At 43.1% G+C, this 22540-nt stretch overlaps 1 protein-coding gene and 1 long non-coding RNA gene across 3 annotated transcripts; both read right to left on the bottom strand.

Annotated features, from left to right (window-relative positions):
- Positions 1–2383: 2383 nt before the first annotated feature.
- Positions 2384–16418, bottom strand: dera (deoxyribose-phosphate aldolase). Its single transcript, XM_004082994.3, has 9 exons — positions 16287–16418; positions 14126–14223; positions 13106–13253; positions 7816–7911; positions 7598–7732; positions 5714–5842; positions 3173–3285; positions 2639–2788; positions 2384–2569 (listed from the first exon to the last, which is right to left on the bottom strand). Exons 1-9 carry the CDS (start codon positions 16315–16317, stop codon positions 2513–2515), a joined length of 957 nt encoding a protein of 318 aa, XP_004083042.1. The 5' UTR covers positions 16318–16418; the 3' UTR covers positions 2384–2512.
- Positions 16419–17685: 1267 nt separating this feature from the next.
- Positions 17686–20214, bottom strand: LOC105357068. 2 transcript variants are annotated; one of them, XR_002872831.1, is made up of 6 exons: positions 19928–20214; positions 19683–19815; positions 19083–19644; positions 18730–18987; positions 18008–18624; positions 17686–17924 (listed from the first exon to the last, which is right to left on the bottom strand). It is a non-coding gene; the product is annotated as an uncharacterized LOC105357068 (long non-coding RNA). The 2 variants fall into 2 exon arrangements; XR_002872830.1 differs by having other exon boundaries at positions 18730–19644.
- Positions 20215–22540: the final 2326 nt, after the last annotated feature.

The raw sequence follows: 22540 nt of genomic DNA, 5'->3' as shown, positions 1-22540 counted from the left end.
TTTGTCCGTCAAAATTCTTTCAGCAGAGTTTGGTAACAGTGCAGGACTTCTTCAGGGTTTGTAACTGCAAGAAAATTTACAATGAAAGCTCAAATGAAGATAAAAAGCATTACGACTTTGATGAAATACAAAATAAATTTTACTTATTTAATCATTTCTGTAATGAGTTTGATAAATCTCTGTGTATTCTTTATCGAATTTGGAATTCGATAGTTGATTTGGAATTATTTGAATTTGGAATGAACAGCATAATCATCCGTTAAAGACCAGTGGGAACAATTTTACAACAGATCAACAGATGGGATTTTAAGCAGATCTTGATTTGACGCCATACAGTTCTGACAGTAGAACATGCTCATTCAGAATAAATCAGTGTATTGCATCCTATTTCACTTTGAATAAAAAAATGAGACTTTTTGTAAAAATTTTAATTCTGATGTCACCTATATCAGGGTTCCACCCCACAGCATTCTGAACAAACTCTGCAGAGAACATCTTCAAACAGTGCAGGCAGAGCTCAGGTCAGCGCGAGGGAAAGAAAATCATCCAGCTGTAAATCTAAACTCAACAATGAATATTTGAAATCATTTTCTACTATATCATTACTTTACAGGGTGAGGCTTCCTCACTCTGGCCACAGAAAGTCCTCTGGCCTCACGTCAGCGTCAGACATGAAAGCGGCTGTTTGTGGAGACAGGTGAGCTGCGGCTGGTTTGATCTTTCAAACATGTATTCCATTTCTTCTTGTGCCACGAGGGAACCTCCAACCACAGTTGGCGCTCACAGGCAGATTGCACCATGGGACACCAGGCAGGATGTGCTGCTCTGTTCAGCGGGATCAGCAGAGCTTCAGAAAGACCGGACTGACAACAGTTAGGTCTCCAGGTATCACCTATCACCACCTGTTTCTGTCTAGCTGCTGAGATTACAAAATTAATCTCATTTCAGACGCCTGCTCCGCCCTTCTCTGACTTTAAATATCCAACACCCTGAAGCCAAGCTGCACTCCACCCTTTCAACCCAGCATTTCATTTCAGCATCATGAGCTCTTCCAGGTCTATCCCTTGTGTTATCCTAGGCACTTTAGCATTGGGAGTTGGGTCATCTAGACCCACTAGACAGTGGTCTGAACCTTTTTTCTTCAATGATTTGTGATCTTCACTGGTGTCCATGGATTATATGAAATCTTTCTACCTTTATCCACCTTTGTCATGGTAGGGAGAACACGTCAATGTAAGGCCGGGGTCATCTAAGATAGCACAAGGGTTACGTATGTATGAATGCAAACACCATACTTTCTCACTCTCCATCGTCACGGTAACGTGTAAACCTGTTAATGTTACAGCATGAACAGATTTCAGATTCTCACATCTCTTGCAGAAACCTGGAGCTCACACACACACATGAAGGGGCTCAGAAATGTTCAGACTCAGTGACAGAGTCCTGACGCTGCTCTGGACCTCACTGGAACATGGCTACAGGTCCAGAGGATGTCAGGGTGCTGAGGAGCACATAAACAAACACCTGTAGTGGGATTTTTCAGCATCATCATTTGGACATCACTCTGAGCCATGCAGGAGAACGCTGCACAAAGACTTCCTGCTCAACCGACGGCCAATTCCTTTGGTTAAAAGCCCTGGATTGACCGTCGCTTCCAAACCAGAGTCAAGGTTTGCCTCCTGCTCCACCAGGGACACCATCTACCAGCTTCAAACAATCTGGATTAAGCAGGCAGGACTGTGGGGGTCATGTCTGCGGGCGTGTACCTGCAAGACCTCCTGCAGTCATGACTAAAATCCTGCTGTCAGCTCTCCAGTTGGACTGTACCAACACCACCACCACAGGGGGGTACTGCTCACAGTCTCGTAAATTCATGAACGCCGTTTACCTGCTTAGTGTCTGCAGACACAGCTGAGTGTTTAGGTCAGGAAACTCCTCCGAATCCCTGATCACAGCAGTGGAGAAAGAAGGAATGTTGGGTCATAAATTCTTCGCAGGTTTGGCCGTTTTGATGCGGAGTACGCAAAAATTGTTCCAATCGGGCACAAACCTGATCAGTTTACGAGCTGTTGGAAGATTTTTTTAACCAATCAGCAGCAACCTTTATGTCCATACCTGTGATTTTGTGGCACATGTGTAACGTGATGCTCCACTCTTTTTTTAAGTGAAGAAGAGAGAGAAATTCTCAAGTGAAAATTGTTTTGTTTGCTCGTGTTTTTGAGTTTCAAGTGCATTTTTCTGTGTCAAGTGAAAAATAATTTTTGAGAATACAAATATTTATAAAGTTTTACACTTAAAACACTGAGTGTTACGTTTTGGGATAAATGCAAAAAAATGACTCCTTAGAAAAACAGCAGACAGCGTTTAGAAACGATGCAGACAGTTTCTGAATGGTGAAAAATTCCATTTAATATTTTAAACGGTGGCGTGGAAGACAGAAAAGTCAAAGCAGACTGAGCAACATCTTCATTTTTTTCCTTTCTTTACAGAGGAGTCTGGAGGGGGCGTGGCTTCAGGCCATCGGCAGCTCATGATGGGCGGCGTATTGTCCGGTCACCTCATGGTAGATCTGTGAACGAGGCAGACGGTTAGGTGAAGCCACCAACCGGTGCGCTGCAGGCCGGGACTGTTTCCTCACCTGCCTCTCGATGTCAGCCAATAAGCTGCTGGCTCCAAGCCGGAACAAGTGGGGGTGGAGCCACTCGGAGCCCAGCTCCTCTTTGATGAGAGTCAGCCAGACCAGAGACTCCTGAGCAGTGCGGATGCCCCCCGCCGGCTTAAAGCCCACCTGCAGGAACACAGGCCGCAGCCTATCACAGCTGGAGGTGCAGAAGAGTCCGGTCCAAACATTTCAGCGCTCTCTGCCTCTGTTAGGGTTCAGAACGCTGCAAAACACTCAGAAAGTGGCTGAGGAAGACCATCCAGTCCAACCCAAGGAAAACATTTCTAAGTCTGTCCGGACTGAAGTTCCTTTGCTCACTGTGGATCATCTTCAGAAGGTTTATATAAAGACCGCTCCTCCTCCAGAGTCCTACAGCTTTACTCTGATGCTCCAGATGCAAGGAAAGGCTTTTGCTGACAGTTTTTCATATGAAGATCAAATTATTTCATAAAAAAGAATATAAATTAAGAAAAGCGTTAAACTGAAACAATTTGTGAACAATTACTTTACCTTGTGTCCTGTGCACAGGAAGTAATCTCGGATGGCTCTCAGCATCACTATGGCAACGGGGTACGTGGCGTTGACCGCCTCCTTTCCCGTGGACGTCTTGATGAAGTCGGAGCCTGAGCGTTGGAAGAAGAAGAAACCAGGTTTCTTTCATAACTCATAAACGTAAACATGAAAGACAAGGCATCGATGGTTCCACTCACACCATTACGCATTGACTGTATAAGACAGGCATGTCCAAAGTCCGGCCCGAGGGCCAAATGTAGCCACAATTCAAGTTCAGTCTCCTGACATGAAATCAACAATATGCAGCCTCAGCACTTTCTAAAAGCAGAGTTTGACTTTTAGAGACTAAAGTTGAGTCTAATTCGTTGTAAACCTGTGGCAACCCTGTCACTGCACCTTTCTGTGACACTTTTTTCCTTTTTCTAAAATGTCCACTGTAAACAAAATGAACAGATTTGTTTCTCTGATCAAAACCAGCGTTTGGTATTCCTGACTAAAATAAATATCTTTTTCATGTTCACATCATTTACATATAAAACGGTGAACATTTAAAGAGCCTTTATCATGAAAAAAATCCACTTTTTGAGCTTTTGAGTGTCAACAACCCCAAAGCGGTATTTTGATCCATTCACACAGTATTCCTCTAAAAACCTGCTCTCTGAGCACCAGCCCCTCCCAATCCACCAAAATGAGTGAGTCCTTACATTGTGGGTCCTCACATTCTGACGTCACAAAGTTAGGACTTGTTCCCTCCTGGACATTTTTCCATTTTGTGAAAAAAACATCAACGGAGTCAACTTTTTTTCATCTGAGCCGGAAGTAAACCATATTTTAAGGATGACATCACACTCGCTGAAACTCTATTCAGAAAGATAAGACCAGGTTCAATAGCTGGTTGGTCATGGGACAGGTCCCCTCCTTTAGTGAGGGCGGGGCTCCAGCCTTTGCCCGGGTCAGACATGAACATATGGAACTGCCTGAACGCTCATTTCTCTTCTTTGTGCTCAGCCGGTTTATCAGCGGCGAGTAAAAATAGAAGATGGAGGGCGGAGCAGAAAGAAGGATTCTGCGAGGAATGACGGCTCATTAGCCGACAGAACTCCAGAACATTTCCTGCTTCATTAAAACCACCTTCTTCCAGACCGTTTTAGGCCTCCTCTTCCTCCAACCGCCATGATCCCACAGATTCGTTCTGAGGAGTCTTAATTAGCAGATAATGAATAAGGGTTATTAAATGTGGGGGGCAGTAGTGAAGCTCCATCCATTTTGGAGGGGGTCGAGGAAAATAGCCTCCTTCACAGATTGATCGCCAACGTTCAGTTTCAGAAACTCGTGTGTGATCCATAAAAACTCACAGATTTACATAAAGACTAGAAAATCTTTTTAATAATCATCTCTAACAGAGTTGTTTGGAGCGGCTTATTATGGGATGGACAGTTAAGCTGCTTCTCGGTGTGTTTAAGCAGCTGTTGCCCGGGGGAACAAAAGCTGAAACATCTGAAAAGAGGATGGAGTTTATGCAGAGGTCGGACATGATGGAGGATCGTGGCGACCTTCAGGCTCAGAGGTCTTCCTCCAAACCTTCTGGACGATCTTCAGCTCCTCTCCTCTCCCTCTCACTATCAGCCGTTAGAACTGATCTGTTTGGAGGAGGTTCAGCTCCTCCAGGAGGTTCCAGCTTCTTCTTTAGTTTTTTTTTTCATTTCAGTCACATTAAAGATAATTGGGAAACCTCTAAAAGCCCTTCTCAAGTGTTGTGTTCTGTGATGCTACCTTCACACCAGACATGTGATGCGTGTTCAAGAACACGGTAAAAGCGCATGATAATCTGGCAAATCTGGCTCCAGGCTTTTTCTGTCACAGCTCTTTTTCTTTCTTTATTCCGATAAATGAAAGACTTGGTGTCTTAGAATTCCAGCCAGGCACAAACCGCAATTATTCCTTTCTCCTTCATGATCAATTTTCAAACCGTTGGTAGAGTTGGTATTACCAAATCCAAGTCTCTGTCTGGTCAAAGTTTAAACTGGTTTAACTTTCAGCATGTTGAATGGCTGCGCACTTTGTATGTAGAGTCCAAAAACGGTCGTAGAAACTTGCATAGCGACACATAAAAGCATGAGTTTCAAACACGAAGGCCCGTTTACATAAACCTTTAATAAAAAAACAGGTGGCTTACTGTGGTTATCAAGAGCGATGTAAACGTAGCCTAGGAGTTCAGACATCAAACCCTACTGCACAGATTTACACTGACAATTACAAATACTTCATTTAAGTCTTCTTTCCTGTTCACAGCCTACCAAAGGATTTTAGGGTTTTCTCTTATCTTCCTTCACATTTGCTCAGATCAGCTTCATCTCAGTGAGTTTACAGTAAACCCAAACCTTTACACAAAGCTGTGATTATTTGGCCACGCCCCTTTCTTTATACCTAAACTGACATGAGATAATCCATGTCTGATTAAAAAAGGTTTACAGAACGCTCTGACATGAAGCGGTAATGAAGAGCGGAGTTGTGTTTGTGTGGCGCCGTGACACTGACCCGCCATCATGGCCACCATGCTGGCCTTGTAGACGTTGCTGAGGGTTTCCAGCTCGCCGACAGCCAGGATGGTCTTCATGTGGGCGTCGCCACAGGCCTCTCGGAACAGCCGGATCTCATTGAACATGGCTGGAAGACAACCAGAACTGAAACTCACCATCAAAACAAGACTCTCGGGTCAGAACCAAACCTGCACTTTACATATTCATGTCCACTCCTGCTGAACTGAATGAACACACCTGTGAGAGATGCAGGACGGGCTCACACTGTCAGCATTAGAAAGATCACTTCAATGCAAATGATGAAATGCGTTTCAAACTTTGCACATTTAAAAAAACTTGCAGCCTGGAAGACCTTCATTTTCTTTTGTTCCTCTGTGCTTCCTGGACAACCTCCTACAGATGGAACGTCTTCCTTTAATCAAGCTGGTCCCACAATATCTCATCAGACACATCATCACCTCCCAGTTTTCTGGGCTTTGGTCCTTTTTTCTGCTTTTTTTTTTTTTTTGGTCTGAAGTTCAGCCTGTGTGGCTCGTCTTCTAACAGATGTTCCAGTATTTTCTGATGCTCATCAGCATCTTTCTTTTGTCCTACAGCAGAAGTTTAGTGACTTGGTCCTCATCTGGTTTATGACTTTTATTTTTACCATGTCCTATAAAAACAGCACATAGCTCAGAGTAAAGAAAAAAACACACCCCATAATATTTCTACTCTCTTTATAATCTGATTCTAAAAGAACTTTTATTTTGGAAAACTGCTGGATGTTCTCCACCACACCCGACTCTTTTTTGGCGCGTCGCTCGGTCACGTGACGTAAATCAATCTGCTGTTTTTCTAAAGCGGCTGCGCCGATCACCATGTTAAAGCCTTGAAACTAACAAAGTTGACAAAAAATGAAAATACTTGGAGAGTTTCTTTTAGCAGAAAAGAGCCTTCAGTATCAAAATAAAAGAAAGCTGCATTTAACAGACAAAAACCAGGAGTCTTTATTCCTAATATGGATTTATTGTGACAGACCACAATAATAATGCAAAATAATTAGCAAATGGTTATGTAATGTTACGAGGATGCTGCTAATAAAGTCCTTCAACTGGTGGATTCATGTTTATTTTAGAAAATACCAACTTAATTGATCTTTTTTTTTGTATCCGTCGCACCTTAAAGGTCAGACAAGGCTGAAGTTGGCGTCTGATTTTTTAACTTCCACTTTGACGGGAATGGGTTAAAGGGTTAAATTCTAGATCAGATTTTAATGGTTCCTATACTAAATCTGGTGTATAAATAGATTTTAAAACAGCTGCCAGTATTTTAGAAAGGGTGAAGATTAACTTTACCCTCAAAAGTTAAGGAAAACTGGCAGCTAAAATAAAAATCAGACGCCGACTTAGACATAGGCTGGTTTGTGAAAATATTTGTGAAAACTAGTGGGTTGCCTACAAGGTTGGAGACCACAGCTGTTAAGGATGTTCCACCACCATGGTCAGTATTGTCTGATTCTGTCCACTTGAACTAACCGGTCTCAGCAGATGGTTCCTCTGACTGAGTCGAGTTCTACTGCAGGTTCCTTCCAATGTTCCATTTAGAGGGACTTTCTTCCACTGTCTCCTTTAGCTTTCTCAGTACAACCGTTTCCCCAAAAAACTCTCAATGAAAATGGCGGGTGACTTTGACAGAATTAAGACAATCTGGCCTCATTGGAATAGGATTATAACAATGAATGGCTAATGAAGCTTAAAAGAATCAGCAAATCCATCAGTCGTTTACATTCTAGGGTTTTGAAAAGCAGAAAAGAAACAGGAATTTCCTGGAATTTTTCTGTTGAATCTGAAATCTGATCTGAAAAAGCTAAAGGCATCAATCAAGAATCTTCTTCCCGTCTTACCTTCCCACTGCCCTGTGAGAGCCAGCATCCGGTTGATGACAATGTCGATCTCTGTGGCTCCGTCGTTCACCGCAGAGCGGACTTCCTGCAGGCGGCTCTCCAGCGGCGTCTGTCCGGCCGGGAAGCCGGTCGCCACTGATGAGCACAGAGCACGGGGTGACGCACAAACACACACTGCAGTTTGTGTTGGTCGACAGTTGTTCCAGGTGTTGTCGTACCTGAGGCAACAGGAATGCTGGAGTTTGCTGCTTTCAATGACCTGACGGCATCAGCAACACGAGAAGGATAGACGCACACTGCAGCTGTAGAGATTCCTGTAACAAGATAAGGGATGGACATGAACCAGTCTGTGTCTCCCTCTGCTGGTTAGAGGCGGTACTGCTCCCAAGCTGTTGTTATTCAGTACAATTGAAATGTCCTTTTCTTTGTGTTTTATAGACTAAACCAGGGGTCGGCAACCCAAAATGTTGAAAGAGCCAAATTGGACGAAAAAAACAAATATGTTTGGAGCCGAAAAATATTAAAAGCCCTATTTAAGCCTTATAATGAAGGCAACAAGTGCAATATGTGTCTATATTAGATATTTTAGCCTACTATCAAAATGACTAAGTTGCTTGAAACACATAATGAGCATTATTAACGATTAAATGTTTATTTGCCCTGCAGTGCATTCTGCGGAGAGCAACGCGTCACGTGACTGCTCTGTTGTGCAAGTTTAACTTCATTACAATATTAATGAATTATGTTTCATTGCTTTGATAAAATTAAAGAAATTTAATAAAGAAATCTGATTTTTGATCTCATTTTTAGTTTGAGGATTCGAAGACAAAACAATAAAATGGAACGTGCATGACGACGCTTCAAGCATTTGCGGCGCCTGGAGACTTTCATTTAGCTCGTTTAGATGGCCTGTCAGTCACATCCACCAAAAAGTGCAGCTTTTCCAGCCACCCAGCATCTTCCAAGTGCGGGTAGTTCAGGTCTTTGCTTTTCAGGAATGTTTTCACATGTTCTAAACAGACGACAAAGTGACAAAAAGCGTCACCCCGGAGAGCCATCGGACTTCGTTTTCAACTTCATCAAGCAATGCACGGAACTGACGGCAGTTCCATTTACATCAGCCAGCTGTTTAGCGGTCCGCTGAAAGTTAAAAAAAAGCCCCACTGGTAGCAACGTGTGTCGTAAGCTATGACGCACATCTCTGTTGACAGAAATGCTGAAGCCTTATAATGTAATGACCCAGCCGGACTGTCACCTGAGCTGCGTAGCAGCAGCTAAACTGGTTACCAAGAAACTTTTAAAGAGAACTGTCCATGCCTTAAACAACTCACAACCCAGCACAGTCTCAATGACATATGGCTAGCAGGACAGGCAAATTCTACTTCTCTGCATCAAGACCACTTGTTCCAGTGCTCACAATCAGCTCAAACAGCATGGACCTGACTTCAGTTCACAACACTCTTACTCAAGGTTTTACCCTATAACTCCCACTTCCCATGAGCCTTAGGGGGTGAAGGCGGGGCTAGTGGCGGTCATGTGCATTTTAGGTCTGTTAGCAGCGAGGGATTTTGGGACGCAGTTTCCTGATCTAATTAGGGCTCAGCATGAGCGTTTCTGTTTGCCCACGTTTCTTTTAATATGGGAGTTTTGTTGTTCCACCTTAGTTTATTCTTCCTGTTATGTTTGTTTCTTTTTGTTGGACCATGAGTGTGGAAGGGAGAGAGGTCGATCACTACAGTGCAATGTTCAACGTAATGCGTGTCAAACAGATTGGGATAAGTAATGCAGGAAAAGTGAGTATACTCTCGGCTAACCTCTCTACTCCCTCCTCTCTGAGTCTCTGTGGAGTCGTGCGACTTGTTTCCAGCGCAGACAGTTGATTGACACTTCAACTTGTAGCCAGATTGGCTTGTTTTCCAGCTGTATGTGACTTACCTGCTGGACATTGCATTATCAATTCTGCAAGCTCTTACAATGGAAAAAATAAAGACTACTTATGTCTTGTTTTTCCTCCTACAGAAACCATATTAAAACAAAACACATTTTAAAACATTTTTGAAAATGCTCCAGGGAGCCACCAGGGCTGCGCTAAAGAGCCGCGGGTTGCCGACCCCCGGACTAAACGCTTCCACTGATCAGTCAGATTTACAAATGTTTAAACATTAAATTTCCTCATCAGAACAGACGCTAAAATCATTTTTCCTCAAAGCAGCTCTGACTTCAGTGTATGTACTGTCTTCAAGAACTGGATCTCTAAGTTTCATTGCTAAAGGGTGAGACCAAAACAGCAGCACCTGATTAGGAGGCCATTAGTCCCCAGCAGAACTTTAATCACTGCTGCTCTGATTGTTTGACCTTTGAACTCGTCTATCACACCTGATTTAATAACTGTCTTATTTTCAGGTCTTTACAGAGCAGATGAGCTCAATCTGGTGAATTATCAAGGGAAAATGTAAAAACTGGATGAAAAACACTGAACTACAGCAACAGTCCACGGGGCTTCTTGAAGGGAGTTGTTTTCTTAAAGATCCACTCCCGCTTTTGCTGTTTTTAAACATGGTCTTGTGACATTTTTCTGTTGATGGACATATAGGAAGTAAATTCAGTTTAAAAAAATGCATTTCTAAGTATTCTTCAGATTGTGGTGATTCAGGAGCAGAAAAAAATGCAGTTAAAAATTAAAAAAGATCGTATTAGTGACGTAGAAAATATACTGGGTGGGGAAACAACCTTCCTGCTCCGCCCCATTCTGATGCCTCCACCTGCAGACAAATGGATCCATGAACGTCTTTGTTTTACTCGTCTAAGCTGAAATCAGGATCTAAACTGTACGGCTGGATTTTACTCACCATTTTTGTTGCCCTGCTAATGTTAGCTTGGGGTTGTGAGAGGCTGTAAGCTAGTGGAAGAGAGTGTAAACGAAGAGCTCTCAGCAGTGGGGAGGGGAGAGGGAGCGGGGTTGTCCCGGAACAACAATCCCGCCCACAACTCTGGGATCTAATGAACTCCTGCCGCTCTGCAGAAACTATGTCCTAGAAAATGATTTTAGCTAAAAATGGCGAAATTGTGATGAAAAGACCACTGGGAACGCTTTGTAAATAGATCAGAAGACGATCGGAGCGGGTCTTAAAAGGACATGTGTCTGGTTGATAACTGAGCACAAATGAGCAGGAGACGACCATCAAACACACCTGTCATCATAGGTATGAAAAGAGTCTGTAAAGGACATGGCTTATGTCTAACTCAGCTCTGTCACACAGTGACAGGAAGTGACAACACAAACCATGGACCATAGACTCAGTCGTAAAAACAGGTTTGTATCTGGTGGCGGCAAAACCACAAGGGAACACCTTAAGCAGTGATGAAAGTCAGGCAAGCAAAAAATCCCTGAACTTTTCTTTGAGCGATATGGCGGGCACAATGCGAAATTTTGGAAAAATACGTGGTCTTAGATGCATTCTGGTGCATTCTGGCAACTAGTTATCAAGAAACTAAGACTAATTGGAGCATCATGATTTGTCATTCAAACCCCTAGTTTGACTCTCCATTAAGGACTTGCTGGTCCTAAAAAAGAATTTGGAAAATTGCTCAAAGTAACACAATCCTACAATCTACGCTTTTCCTTAAAGCTGCAAAACATACAATTGCTAAAATATAGTAACATCAAAGCCCCAAATGGCAAAAAGAACACCAGTAACTATGATATTCTATGAAAATACCTCAGTTATTTATACATTATTTCTGCTTTAGAAATGACTGATGTACAACATCCACTTGCACTGTTTTCTCAAACTATAATTACATCAAAATATGGGATCTGCTTTAAACTATAATTCTATAACATAATACATCAATTCTTTAACACCAATACTAAGTAATCTGGGAAATATCAAAACAAACATAGTGTAGCGACTAACGTTGTTGGGGCTCTGTTAATGTGTTCTGTGTTACATCGTTGCTCCAGTGTGATTGGATGAGCGGGAGAATGGGCGGAGGAGCAGACAATAAAAGAGGGGTCGTGGGTGCATGAGGGGGTGGGGGAGGATGGACGCGTTGATGGAAAGTTCTCATTATCGTTGTGCTGTATTTGGCGTGGTTACGGCCGACAGTAACTGTTCCTAAGTCATTAAAAAGCCTCACGGTTAGAAACGGTCGCCTCAGCTTCATTATTGCGTCAGTGGGACGCTACAATACAAACTAAACTAAACATTGTAAACATTATTTTTTAAGGGAGTGCGGGTCCAAACCATCAAATACTTATAATTAATGTCAACTATACTGAACTAAATCATGGTAATTAGGAAATACAAATAAATTAGATAGAGAAATGTATTCAAAATAAAAACTGAAACTCAAAACTAAAATTGAAATTATTTCAAAATGTGGTTTTGAGATTATTTTACACAAAATAGTATTTGACCTACACTACCTTAAAAATCTTTTTTTTCCAGCCAAGACCACTTCAATTTGTTTTTTATCGTCTTCTCACAACTGAGGTCGTGACCACGCTCAATAATGACGATGCCTGCCATTATTTTAACACAAATTTGATCGCAAACTCTTCAGATGTGTTTGTGAAAGTTTAGCGTGGGTCCGCCAGTTTTGGTCTCTAGGGAAGCGAGTCACGCTGACCACGTGGTGCAGACAGAGCCAATCAGACCCGTCGACGCATCCGAAAGCAACTAAAACGTCCCGTCATTGGTCAATTAGGCCGGGAAGACGGAGAGATGGCCACGACCATAGAGGAAGCGATCTGCGGAGAAATATAGAAAATAAAGCTAAAATTAGCTGATTTCAGACCATTTTTTAATCCGGAAAGCGATTTGTCCGTAGAGATCAGGTCTTTATTTCCCGGAAAGTACGTTCGGTTTGCTCAAAAACCCGGATTTCCGGGAATTCCCGGAAGACTTTCATCACTGCTTAAGGAACAGGTCAGGTACAGAAATAAGTTAAAGTCAATGACGTCAAGTCAGTTATTGATCTATTTTCAAAGTGTTTCCAGTGGTCTTTTCATTATTATGATGTTGTTTTCGGTCAAATCCAAAAACCTGTGTCCTTTTCTAGGAAATAGTTTCCGCAGAGCGGCAGGAGCTCCTCAGAAATTCACCTCTGAGTTGTGGGCGGTACTGTTAGCACAGAGCAACACTTCAGATCCAGATTCCAGTTCAGATGAGGAAAACAGAGACATTCATGGATCTGTCTGACAGAATAGAGCGGAGCAGGGAGCTTGTGGCAGCCCATAATAGTTCCCATGTAACAACTACAAAAGCATTTTTTTTCGTCTGTTTCCGATTCTCAATGATTTGAATAAAGAAAAACTCAGAAATGCAATTTTGATCTTAATTTTCTTTCTACATGTCCATCATCATCATCACCAAAATCATAATTTTCATCAGAGTTGGACTTTAGTCAATTCAAAGTTGCCTCAGCATTTACCCGACAAGCTAATTATTATCATGGCTGAATTGTTTAGCATTGTGGTGGTAATAACAAGGATAAAAAAATGACCTTTATCATGCATGTCCATCTTCCTGAGCAGGTCGTGTCTCACTGGCTGGATGGCTTTCATGCAGAGTCGATGGACGTTGGAGGGCGTGTCATCTCCAGACAAGGTGGTCAGATCAATGCAGGTAACGGCCTTCAGCAGCCAGGCAGACTGTCAGCAAAGCATTAAAAACAGAGCACAAAGTGTTGGTTCTTCCATCTTCTCCCGGCATAAACACACATAAAGGGAAAGTAAAGAAGTGAAATTGTTCTGGATGGATCTCATTTGGTCTCCAGTGCGACTGTGAGGAACCTTAAAGACTTGACCCTCACTTAAATCAAGTTTCTAGAACTTTCTCCTTTCGGATTGGAAATATTTCTAAAATCCGAACGCCCTGTCTCAAAGTGATGCAGAAAAATGACCTCATGCATTTGTTACTTTAGGATTAAACGGCTGTGATTCTTTACTTTCAGGCTGTTCTCCAAAATGCTGCTGCCAGAGTTTATTGAAAATGGGTAGAAGGTCATATTTAACACATTTGAAGTTCTCTCATTTTGTCCTGTTTGTTCAAAATAGAGTAGATTTCAGAACTTGAGAGACTTCATAAATATCTCAAAGATCCCATATATTTACCCAGCTGAGCATTTTGTTCTCAGTCTGCTTGATTAGCCGTTTAGGAGGTTTCAGAGCCTTCAGCCGTCAGGCTCCTCTTAGACCGAACCAACTTCCTGTTTCTGCTCAGGAAGCAGATTCTTCCTCTCTGCTTTCCGCTAAAGCTGATAGTGGAGGTGAACCTGGGGTAATTTGGCCTTCTTTCCAAGCAGCCATTCATTTTCTGCCACATGCTAACTGGAAAGTCCAGCAGCCCCCCCTCTGTGGTGACCACACCAGACCCCACCGTGGGCAGGCAGGCCGGAGCTCATGCCAGAGAGAAAACGACACATATTCAAGCTCATTTTTGATCAAAAAAGCAGAAAACAGCAAAGACAGGAGAGATAAATGTAACGTGTTAGGAGTAAAGCTTTGGAGGTGTGCAGACTCACCTGCCACTGTTTCTTAGGAAGCTTCTGTCCTTGAATGCTCTGAGCCCTCTTCAGGACCGCCTGTGTGTTCACCCGCACTCTGGAGACCCATTCCAGGTCTGGTTCCAGGGAGGAGAAAACAAACAAGAAAGACAAGAAGATGGATCAATGCAAGCAGCTGGCTGCTTTTCATTTTACTTTGGGATTACTAAAGCTTCTATTCTATTTTATTCCATTCTATTCATGATAGATCATAATCGTTCTCCGAGTCTCATTTCTGCCTGTCCAGCTTCACACTAACCACAACAGTCCAGCACATAATGCAGATGTTCCTCCATACAGCAGATGGCAGTATGCTCTATTCTCATTGGTTGATCATCCGCCAATGAATGAAAGATGAATTGATGAATTATAGAAAAAAGGCGGGAAAAAGGTTTGTCTAAAAAAAAAAACGTCATTTTACTCAAACCAGATTTTGGTGTCAATGAATACATGAAATAATAAACAAAACAAATGTTTTGGTTCATTGACCAAAACCATTGACTGTATATAAGAACTGGACTGATTGATTTCAGTCACCCATAAAAATATGGTTTACTTCTGGCTCCAACTAAACAAAGTCAATTCAGTTGCCTTTTTTTTTATGATACACGCATCGCCATGTTGGAACCAGACAACATCAGTACACAGTGATTGGTTTGAGACAGTCTGAGTCATTGTTTCTATGGCAACCAAACTCACCAATCAGGAGTGCGCTTGTTGGAAGTTGACACCCCTACCACTAAATCTGTCAAACGTTTGATTGCACACGCTATTACTGAGGCATCTGATTAGTAAAAGTCTCTGGGATTTTGGCTTCTTGCAGCCAGCAGGTATTTCCTGTTTGGAAAGTCAGGGGGAGGGGTCACTCAGTCCAGTCCTCATACACAGTCAATAACCAAAACTGTAAAAAAACTAACTTTATTTAACTCAAAAGGGTTTTGTACGATACAGGGATTAACAGACACACATTGTCAGGTTCATCCTTCAGTGTCCCAGACATTTCCACCAACATGAACCATCTCTGCTTCCTTCAGGTCTTGTGACTCACAGTGTGACCAAAGTCAGGTCAAACCAATCAAAGACATTTCCTGTTAATTTAAACGTATTTACAGCATTCCTGGAGCCAAAAGAAAAATGAAACACACCCAATGCTAAGCTTTGAGCGAACACCAGACACCATAGGATAACAAGTTCTCATGTCTGGAACAAACATCAACTGCTTCTCTCCTCAGATGGTGCTCAATCAAACAAAGTTAAGACAGTCCAGTCTGGGTTTAGTAAGATAGACACTGTAAAAAATGTCACTGATGAAGAGCAGAGAGCAGTATATGATGCATATGATCCATAAATTCTTTATGTTTCAGATGCTACCTGAGTGTCTCAATCAGGACAAAGACCAAAGAGCTGTCTAAGGACACCAGAGACTAGATAACAGACCTGAACAAGGCTGGAATGAACCGATCTGCAATAAGCAAACTGCTTCATGAGCAATTTTTAGAAAATGATCTGGAGAACGGCCTAGAACTACACAGGGAAACTGGTGAAAGACCTGAAGAGGGTTGGGAGCACAGTGACAAAGGTTACTATGGTAACACACAACGTTGTCTTGGCTACTCCAAAAGGCAGCACATGTCCAGACCAGTCTAAAGTTCTTCAGAGACCATCTCAACGATCAGAGGAGGATTTGGTGACCATCTTCTGATCAGATGAGATCACAAACACCACCTGCCATGTTTAGAGGATGAATGCCGAGTTATTGCCAACAAAAAGGCACTAAACCCACTGTGAAGCACGGGGGAGAGAAAATCATGGTTTGGGTCTGTTTTTATGCAAGAATCACTGATCTGTATGAAGGAAAGGATGAATGGATCTATGGTGGAACATTGAGGAGGAAACGTGTCTGGATCTTCCAGCAGGACCATGATACATCAGAACACCGTAAACATTAAACTGACTTAACCTGCTGGTCAGTCAACCTTGTTAGTTACTCATTAAACCTCAGCGGCTCTCTTCTTTTTTCCAAAGGATGCAACGACGCCTGTCAGCCCCGCAAAGCCCGCGCACCGCAGCTCCGCCTGTCATGGCGACTGGAGCAGAGCTGCACGGAACCGGAACCGTGCGCCACAAACGCGCCACTTACCGAAGGCTGTTCCGGGATTCCTAGACGACATGACCAAGAAACTCAACTCCGACCCTCACGGCCAACTAACTGAGCGAGTCACGTGGACAGCACGGGGCTGTCAAAGCGCTACTTCCGGATCTGTGACGTAGGACGTGGAGCCGGACGGGGAGGGGTGTAATTAAAAAAAAAAAAAAAAGATACAGATTTTGGGTTAAAACTGTTTAATTCACAAAAATAATTATTATTTTAACATAAAGCAAAGAAAACTATTTTGGTTTCACGACTCTACTGATTTTATTTTGAGTAAATTTCACATTCATCAGAAAAGGTGATCAAACCCAAATTTAAACAATTATATCAGGAAATCAAAAATGACGGCTGTCAAGAGACTTAGCTTGTTTATTACTGTATTACGGAATTTGATGTAATGTTTTTCTTTCACCACTGGAAGGTGCAGATTTTCAGGTAATGTATGTTTTGTCACTACTGGTAATGTATAAATGACTTTAAAGTGAGTTAAGAACAAGATAATTGAAACTATGTAAAAATAAACTTAAATCATACGTTCAAAAAATTAGCTAACTATAGAATAGTCTATTTATGACATATTTGTCTATTATGATTTCTGCTTTGCCTGCGCCTGCCTACATCTGCTTTGCCAATATCTGCTTTGCCTTTATCAGCGTTTTCTACAGTGGTGGACAAAACTGTTGCTACCCCTCAGTTAAAGAAAGAAAGTCCCCAATGCTCACTGAAATGAATTGAAAGGTTCAAAAGTAACAAGTTAAAATTTAAAATTAAATCAGCCATTACTTTTGAGTTGTTGATTAATAGAATTATTTAAAAAAACAAACTAATGAAATAGGGCTGGACAGAAATAAAAGACTGAGAACTAAATGCCCAGGGGGCCATGATGAACTCAGGTATGTCCTTTAATTGACATCACAGCTGTTTTCAAACCTATAATAGGTCAGTCTGCCTATTTAAAGGGAGACAAATAGTCACGTTGCTGTTTGGTGAAAAGGTGTGTTCCACACTGAACATGGACAACAGCAAGCAAAGGAGAGAATTGTCCCAGGACATTAGAAATAATGTTATAGACAAACATCGTAAAGGTAAAGGCTAGGGATGGGAATCGAAGCCCCATGAAGCTCTCATGGGGCTTCGTGTAAATGTGCCAGAAAAATGAATGAAGCATTCGGGGCTTTGAAACCACACAGAACAGCGGCATCTGATGGGAGACAGGACGTATATCATCTACTCCACTAAGTTCCTTGCCCTTGCAACACTTCAGTGTGGAAATAAAACAAAGACAATGTTTGAAGATTTGTGAGAAGTGCTTGTGTTACATTGTGAATGCCATGTATAAAGTGAGAATGAGTGATTGTGAACCAGGGTCTAACATGACTGGGTGGGATACATGTTATAGATTTTTATTTAAAAACAGAATTTTCTCCACTGTGCTGGGCTTCAGCCTGTTTCGTCTTTGGCTGACGATTTCGCCAGCCTTGGAGAAGATCCTCTCACAAGGCACAGATGAAGCTGGTGTGCATAAAAACTTCATTGCCAGCTTAGAGATGTGGGTATAAAACCTTGTGGGTAACCCAGTATCTCAGTGGGTCCTCAGTCCTTGAGATGTGGGGTTCCTTTAAGTACCTAGAAGTAAATTAATAGCCTATTGTCATACACCAGTTAAAAATGAGCAGAAGTTATGATGAGGATTCTAATCTTTACTGTACCTCTGAACCTCCACTGTTGCACTGGCAGTTGTGCTGATCACCTGCTGTTGAACCCCCACATGCCTGTCCAGCAGGGCCCAGAGGCCACCATCTTCCTGCTGACTTGAAGGACCTTCTCTAGGTGGCGACTGTGGCTGTGCCTCTGGAAGTAGCGCCTGCATTGTTGCAGCACACTCTTTAGTGAGTCGCTCTATGGCCGTGTGGGCAGAGCCTTGGCTGCAGAACCCCAGCTCTTTAAACCTTGGGTCCAACAAGGTTGCCATTGACAGAGCAGTGACCTTCTCCAGAGCTGAAAACCTCTCATGGTTCTTCAAGTTAGTGGCCAGTTTTTCACCAAGTGGGTGTGTGATCTGACCACACCTGCTTGAGATGTAATGTTTCAGCATTTTGTCCATGGGAATGACTTTGGATGCTGACACTCGTTTTTCTGTCGAAAGCTCAACTGTGACCTCTTGAAACGGTGAAAGAACGCTCAAGCAGTGGTGTATGGCCTGGTAGTCCTCTTAGGTGAGTGGAGGAAGGTCCGTATGGAGGGTGGCCAGAGCTGCCCCCAGTGGCTCTCTCTCCTTAAACAGCCTTTCCAACATATTAAATGTGCTGTTCCATCTTGTTTCCACCTAAGATAAGACAGCAAGCACATTTTAAAGGAGAGAAGAAAGTAACACAATAAACAACTGCAAAAACTTGTGAAATCTTAGATTAAAAAAAAGAAAATGTTTCACCTCTTGTATTAATTTGTGCTCTGGCCTGGCCAGCTGTCGCTGCATCTCTGACAGCTTCTCCTTCGCTGTGGTGCTGGATTTAAAAAGACCGACAATCCTACGCCCCTTACTTCGGATATCCTCTAGTTCAGGGGTTTGGGCAAGGGACTTTTTCACCACCAAATTAAGCATATGTGCAAAACACATTATGTGCCGAAGCAGCAATATATTAGCACATGCAACCATGTTGGGAGCACAGTCTGTAACCAGGCCTGTCACCTGGAAGAAAGATTACATGTTCACAAATCATGTATATTAGGTAGTGGGAGGCCATATTGATGAATGATCTTGTACTTTATTGATCTGGCTCGCACCTTCCCTTTAATTCCCCATTCTTCCATGAGAAGATTTTTGGCCTCAGCCAAGTGAGCTGTAGTGTGGGTTTGGGGAAACTTCAGAACCCCCAAGACCACAGAGGCCAGCTCCACTTAGAATGAACAAAATCAAACTGAGATACATAAACCAAAGCATTGCACAAAGCAGGGGATACCTACCTCCTCGGTGATAAAATGGCATGTTACAGCCAAGTAAGCGTCCATGTTAATGGATGTCCACATGTCTGCTGTAAGGCTGACAGCAGAGGCCCTGCTAACCACATCTAAAGCCTTCTCCTTTTTGGCTTTGTACTTCTCCTCCACCATTCTCCTCAAGGCCTTCCTATTAGGAATTATGTAGGATGGGTCCAAAAGGTTGACAAAAGCCTAATAGTGACAAATAAAATACAGCTTATTATGTACACAAAAACATAAATAATGTAAATGCTATATAATATTAGCCACCTTACCTGGAAGCCTTTGTCTTCAACAATTGAAAATGGTTGTGCATCCATTACAATCATATCCACCAATGCAGAATCAAGTTCTTGCTTTCTTGACACTGCAAAATATACATATGAAGAAATATATTCTTATTACCAATATGAGGTGGATTGAAGGCTTGATTTGCCGACTGCGGAGTTTCAACATGATGAACGGAGCGGAGATGTCGCATCATGGAGGATGTACTATCATTAAATGCAAATTCATGTTTGCAAATCAAACATTGCACCTAAAAAAGAAATGGAAAGAATAAAAATGATTCCTTTCAACTGACAGACATACCTATAAAACTGACATAATCAGCAATGGCTACTAATAAAATAACGTTAGTAGTGTATTACCTTATTTGGAGAAATCAAGTTGAAATGATCCCAAGCCACAGAACGTTTTTTACCGGGTGCCATGACGTTGATTCTTACGATACACGGGAAACAACAGAACTGGTCGGGAAACGTTGTTTCACACGCCCTTCTGATCAAACACACCTGAAATCTCAAACCTGGTTCAGGTGAGTGATGCATTTGGCGTGTCATACGTCATCAATCACGTGATCTGCGCTGGTTGACACACGCTTCGAAACATTGTGCCGAAACACTCTGTTTCATGAAGGTGAACCGCGCGCCGAAGCCCCGTGTCAAACGGGCCATCCCTAGTAAAGGCTATAAAACCATCTCTAAGCAGCTTAAAGGGCCTGTGACGACAGTGGCACATATTATTCAGACGTTTAAGACCCACGGGACAGTAGCCAACCTCCCTGGATGTGGCCGGAAGAGGAAAATTGATGACAAATTGAGGAGACAGATAGTTGGAACTGTATCCAAAGAGCCAGAACAACCTACAAAGACATTAAAGGTGAACTCCTAGATCAAGATACATCAGTCTTAGATCGCAGCATTCATCGTTGTTTGAGAAAGAGTGGACTTCATGGGAGACGACCAAGGAGGACACCACTAGTGAAAGGAAATAATAAAAAAACGAGAATTGGAATTTGCAAAAATGCATGCTGACAAGCCACAAAGCTTGGATCTCCCCCTCTCTCCTTCTAATATTTCAACAAATTATTAAGTTATGGGTAGCGTCCAGCCCTATTTCAGTAGTTTTTTTTTTAAATAATTCTGTTAACTCAAACGTAATGGCTGATTTTGATTATTTACTTTTCAATACATTTTAATTTATTGTTACCTTTGAACCTTTCAAGTCATTTCAGTGAGTATTGTGGACTTTCTTTTTTTTAACTGAGGGGTACCAACAATTTTGTCCACCACTGTATATCTGCTTTCGCCAAAGTTCGCACCAAAGTTCTATCTTCCAATCAGTGGCCTTTAAAGCATATGGAGGGCAGGTGGTTATGCTAATGGATTCAGCAGGTGATGCCAGCTGCTTGGATGGACAAGAACCAGGAGCACAAGTCGGGAACAAAATGAGAAAAAGGCTTTCTTCTGGGTCGCAGCAGGAATTCTTTGAAGTGCTCCAAGTTCACCAACAGGGTCCAAAGAAAACGAACGTCTGTGGTTTGCCCAACAAAAAGTCTCCTTTAGTCTATAAAATCACATTTAACCTTTCACATTTCATTTTTTTTTCGTTTTAATATCAAAATATAAATTACAAAACATCTTGTCGTTTTCTCTCTACACTTGATGAGAGGCCGTTCTGGGTGGCTGGCTGCTGTGGTGTGGGTTGGGGGGTTTCTTGGCCTGGCCCCCAGGGTCAATGATGCATCCAGAGCAGAGGGGTAAAGGGGTTAATTTATTTCATTTAATTTTCATTTAATTTTGGGTTTCTCTGGGGAAAGGGTTTAATTTATTTATTTTGATTTTATTTAACAATTTTATACATTTATTTATTTATTTTTCTTTTATAGGTGTTTTTATTTTTTATTTATTTATCTATACATGGGGGGTGGGCTGGGCGTTGTGCTAGCTAGTCCCTTAGGAAGGTCAGGGGCATGAGTGGTCGTGCTGGACCTCCTGCCCCTCGGTTGCGCGCTGGGCCCCTTCTTTGCTGACTGTCTCTCTGCGCTGGCGCTGTCTCCGCAGGCGGAATGGTTATGGTACCTACACCGGCTGGCCACCTCCTGGCTGCTGGGAGGTGAGGCGCTTACTGCGGCTGGCTGGGGAGCCAGTCGCTCGGGGAGAGCCCATCCGCCTGCTCCTTCTTGTTCCCACCCAAACAAATTTTGAACACTTTTACTCGCATATTAGACACCTTGATTCATCTAGTCTTGTGGGGATTGGTCTAGTGAACGGGGGCACGGTGAAACATCCGGGCTCATCTCTCACCGGTCCGCCCCCCAAGTTTAACTTTTACTTTAGATACCATACACTGCATGTTGGAACCACACACACACACAGAGAAGGACCCTGGGGTTGGGGGGTTGCTGCTTGGCAGCAGTGGGGCCTGCCACACGACTGGAGACCTCCCATTTTACCTGCAGCACATATACTGCACCCCCACACCACAATACATAGGTGGGATCGGGGAGGGGTGGCCGGTCTTCACCCGCCTGGTCCTCTTAGGGCGACCTGGCGTGTGGGGATCCTGTTGGCCAAACCGCCGGTTGGGTGTGCAGTGCTGGTGGGTTGGTGGGCTGGAGTGGGTTACAGTGTGGCGACGGGTGGTGGGGGGCCACCAGAAGAATGTGTGTGTGTGACAGTGAATGGGTGGGACAGACCTGGGGGCTACCTCGCCGGGACCCGCTGAGGCTCACCCTTCCTCTTACAGAGTTCGGAGGGCATGGGGGGCGATACGGGAGGAGGGGTTAAGGAATGTTTTGGGTGAGGGGGGCTATAGAGGGTAGTGTAGTGTGGGGGGAGGTAGGGGTGGATCTGTGGTTGTGTCATCATCTTTGGGCTGCTTGGGTCGGGCGCCGGGGCTGGCCTGCGAAGACGAGGCTCCGGCTGGGTGGTGGGTGACTCCTGGGCCCTCTGGGCCCTGGCTTCGTCCTTGGCTCGCGT

Source organism: Oryzias latipes, chromosome 23 (genome assembly GCF_002234675.1).
Source record: "Oryzias latipes chromosome 23, ASM223467v1".
NCBI lineage: Eukaryota > Metazoa > Chordata > Actinopteri > Beloniformes > Adrianichthyidae > Oryzias > Oryzias latipes.
The sequence above is the reverse complement of the archived record's forward strand: the minus strand, read 5'-3'. Positions and strand labels throughout refer to the sequence as shown.

Coding starts and splice junctions, on each gene's coding strand:
- dera (XM_004082994.3), bottom strand. CDS start 16,317: ATGTCGTCTAGGAATCCCGGAACAGCCTTCG. Junction 14,224..16,286: donor GAATCCCGGAACAGCCTTCG/GTAAGTGGCGCG, acceptor CCCTGGAACCAG/ACCTGGAATGGGTCTCCAGA. Junction 5,843..7,597: donor TCTCACAGGGCAGTGGGAAG/GTAAGACGGGAA, acceptor GTTGTCTTCCAG/CCATGTTCAATGAGATCCGG.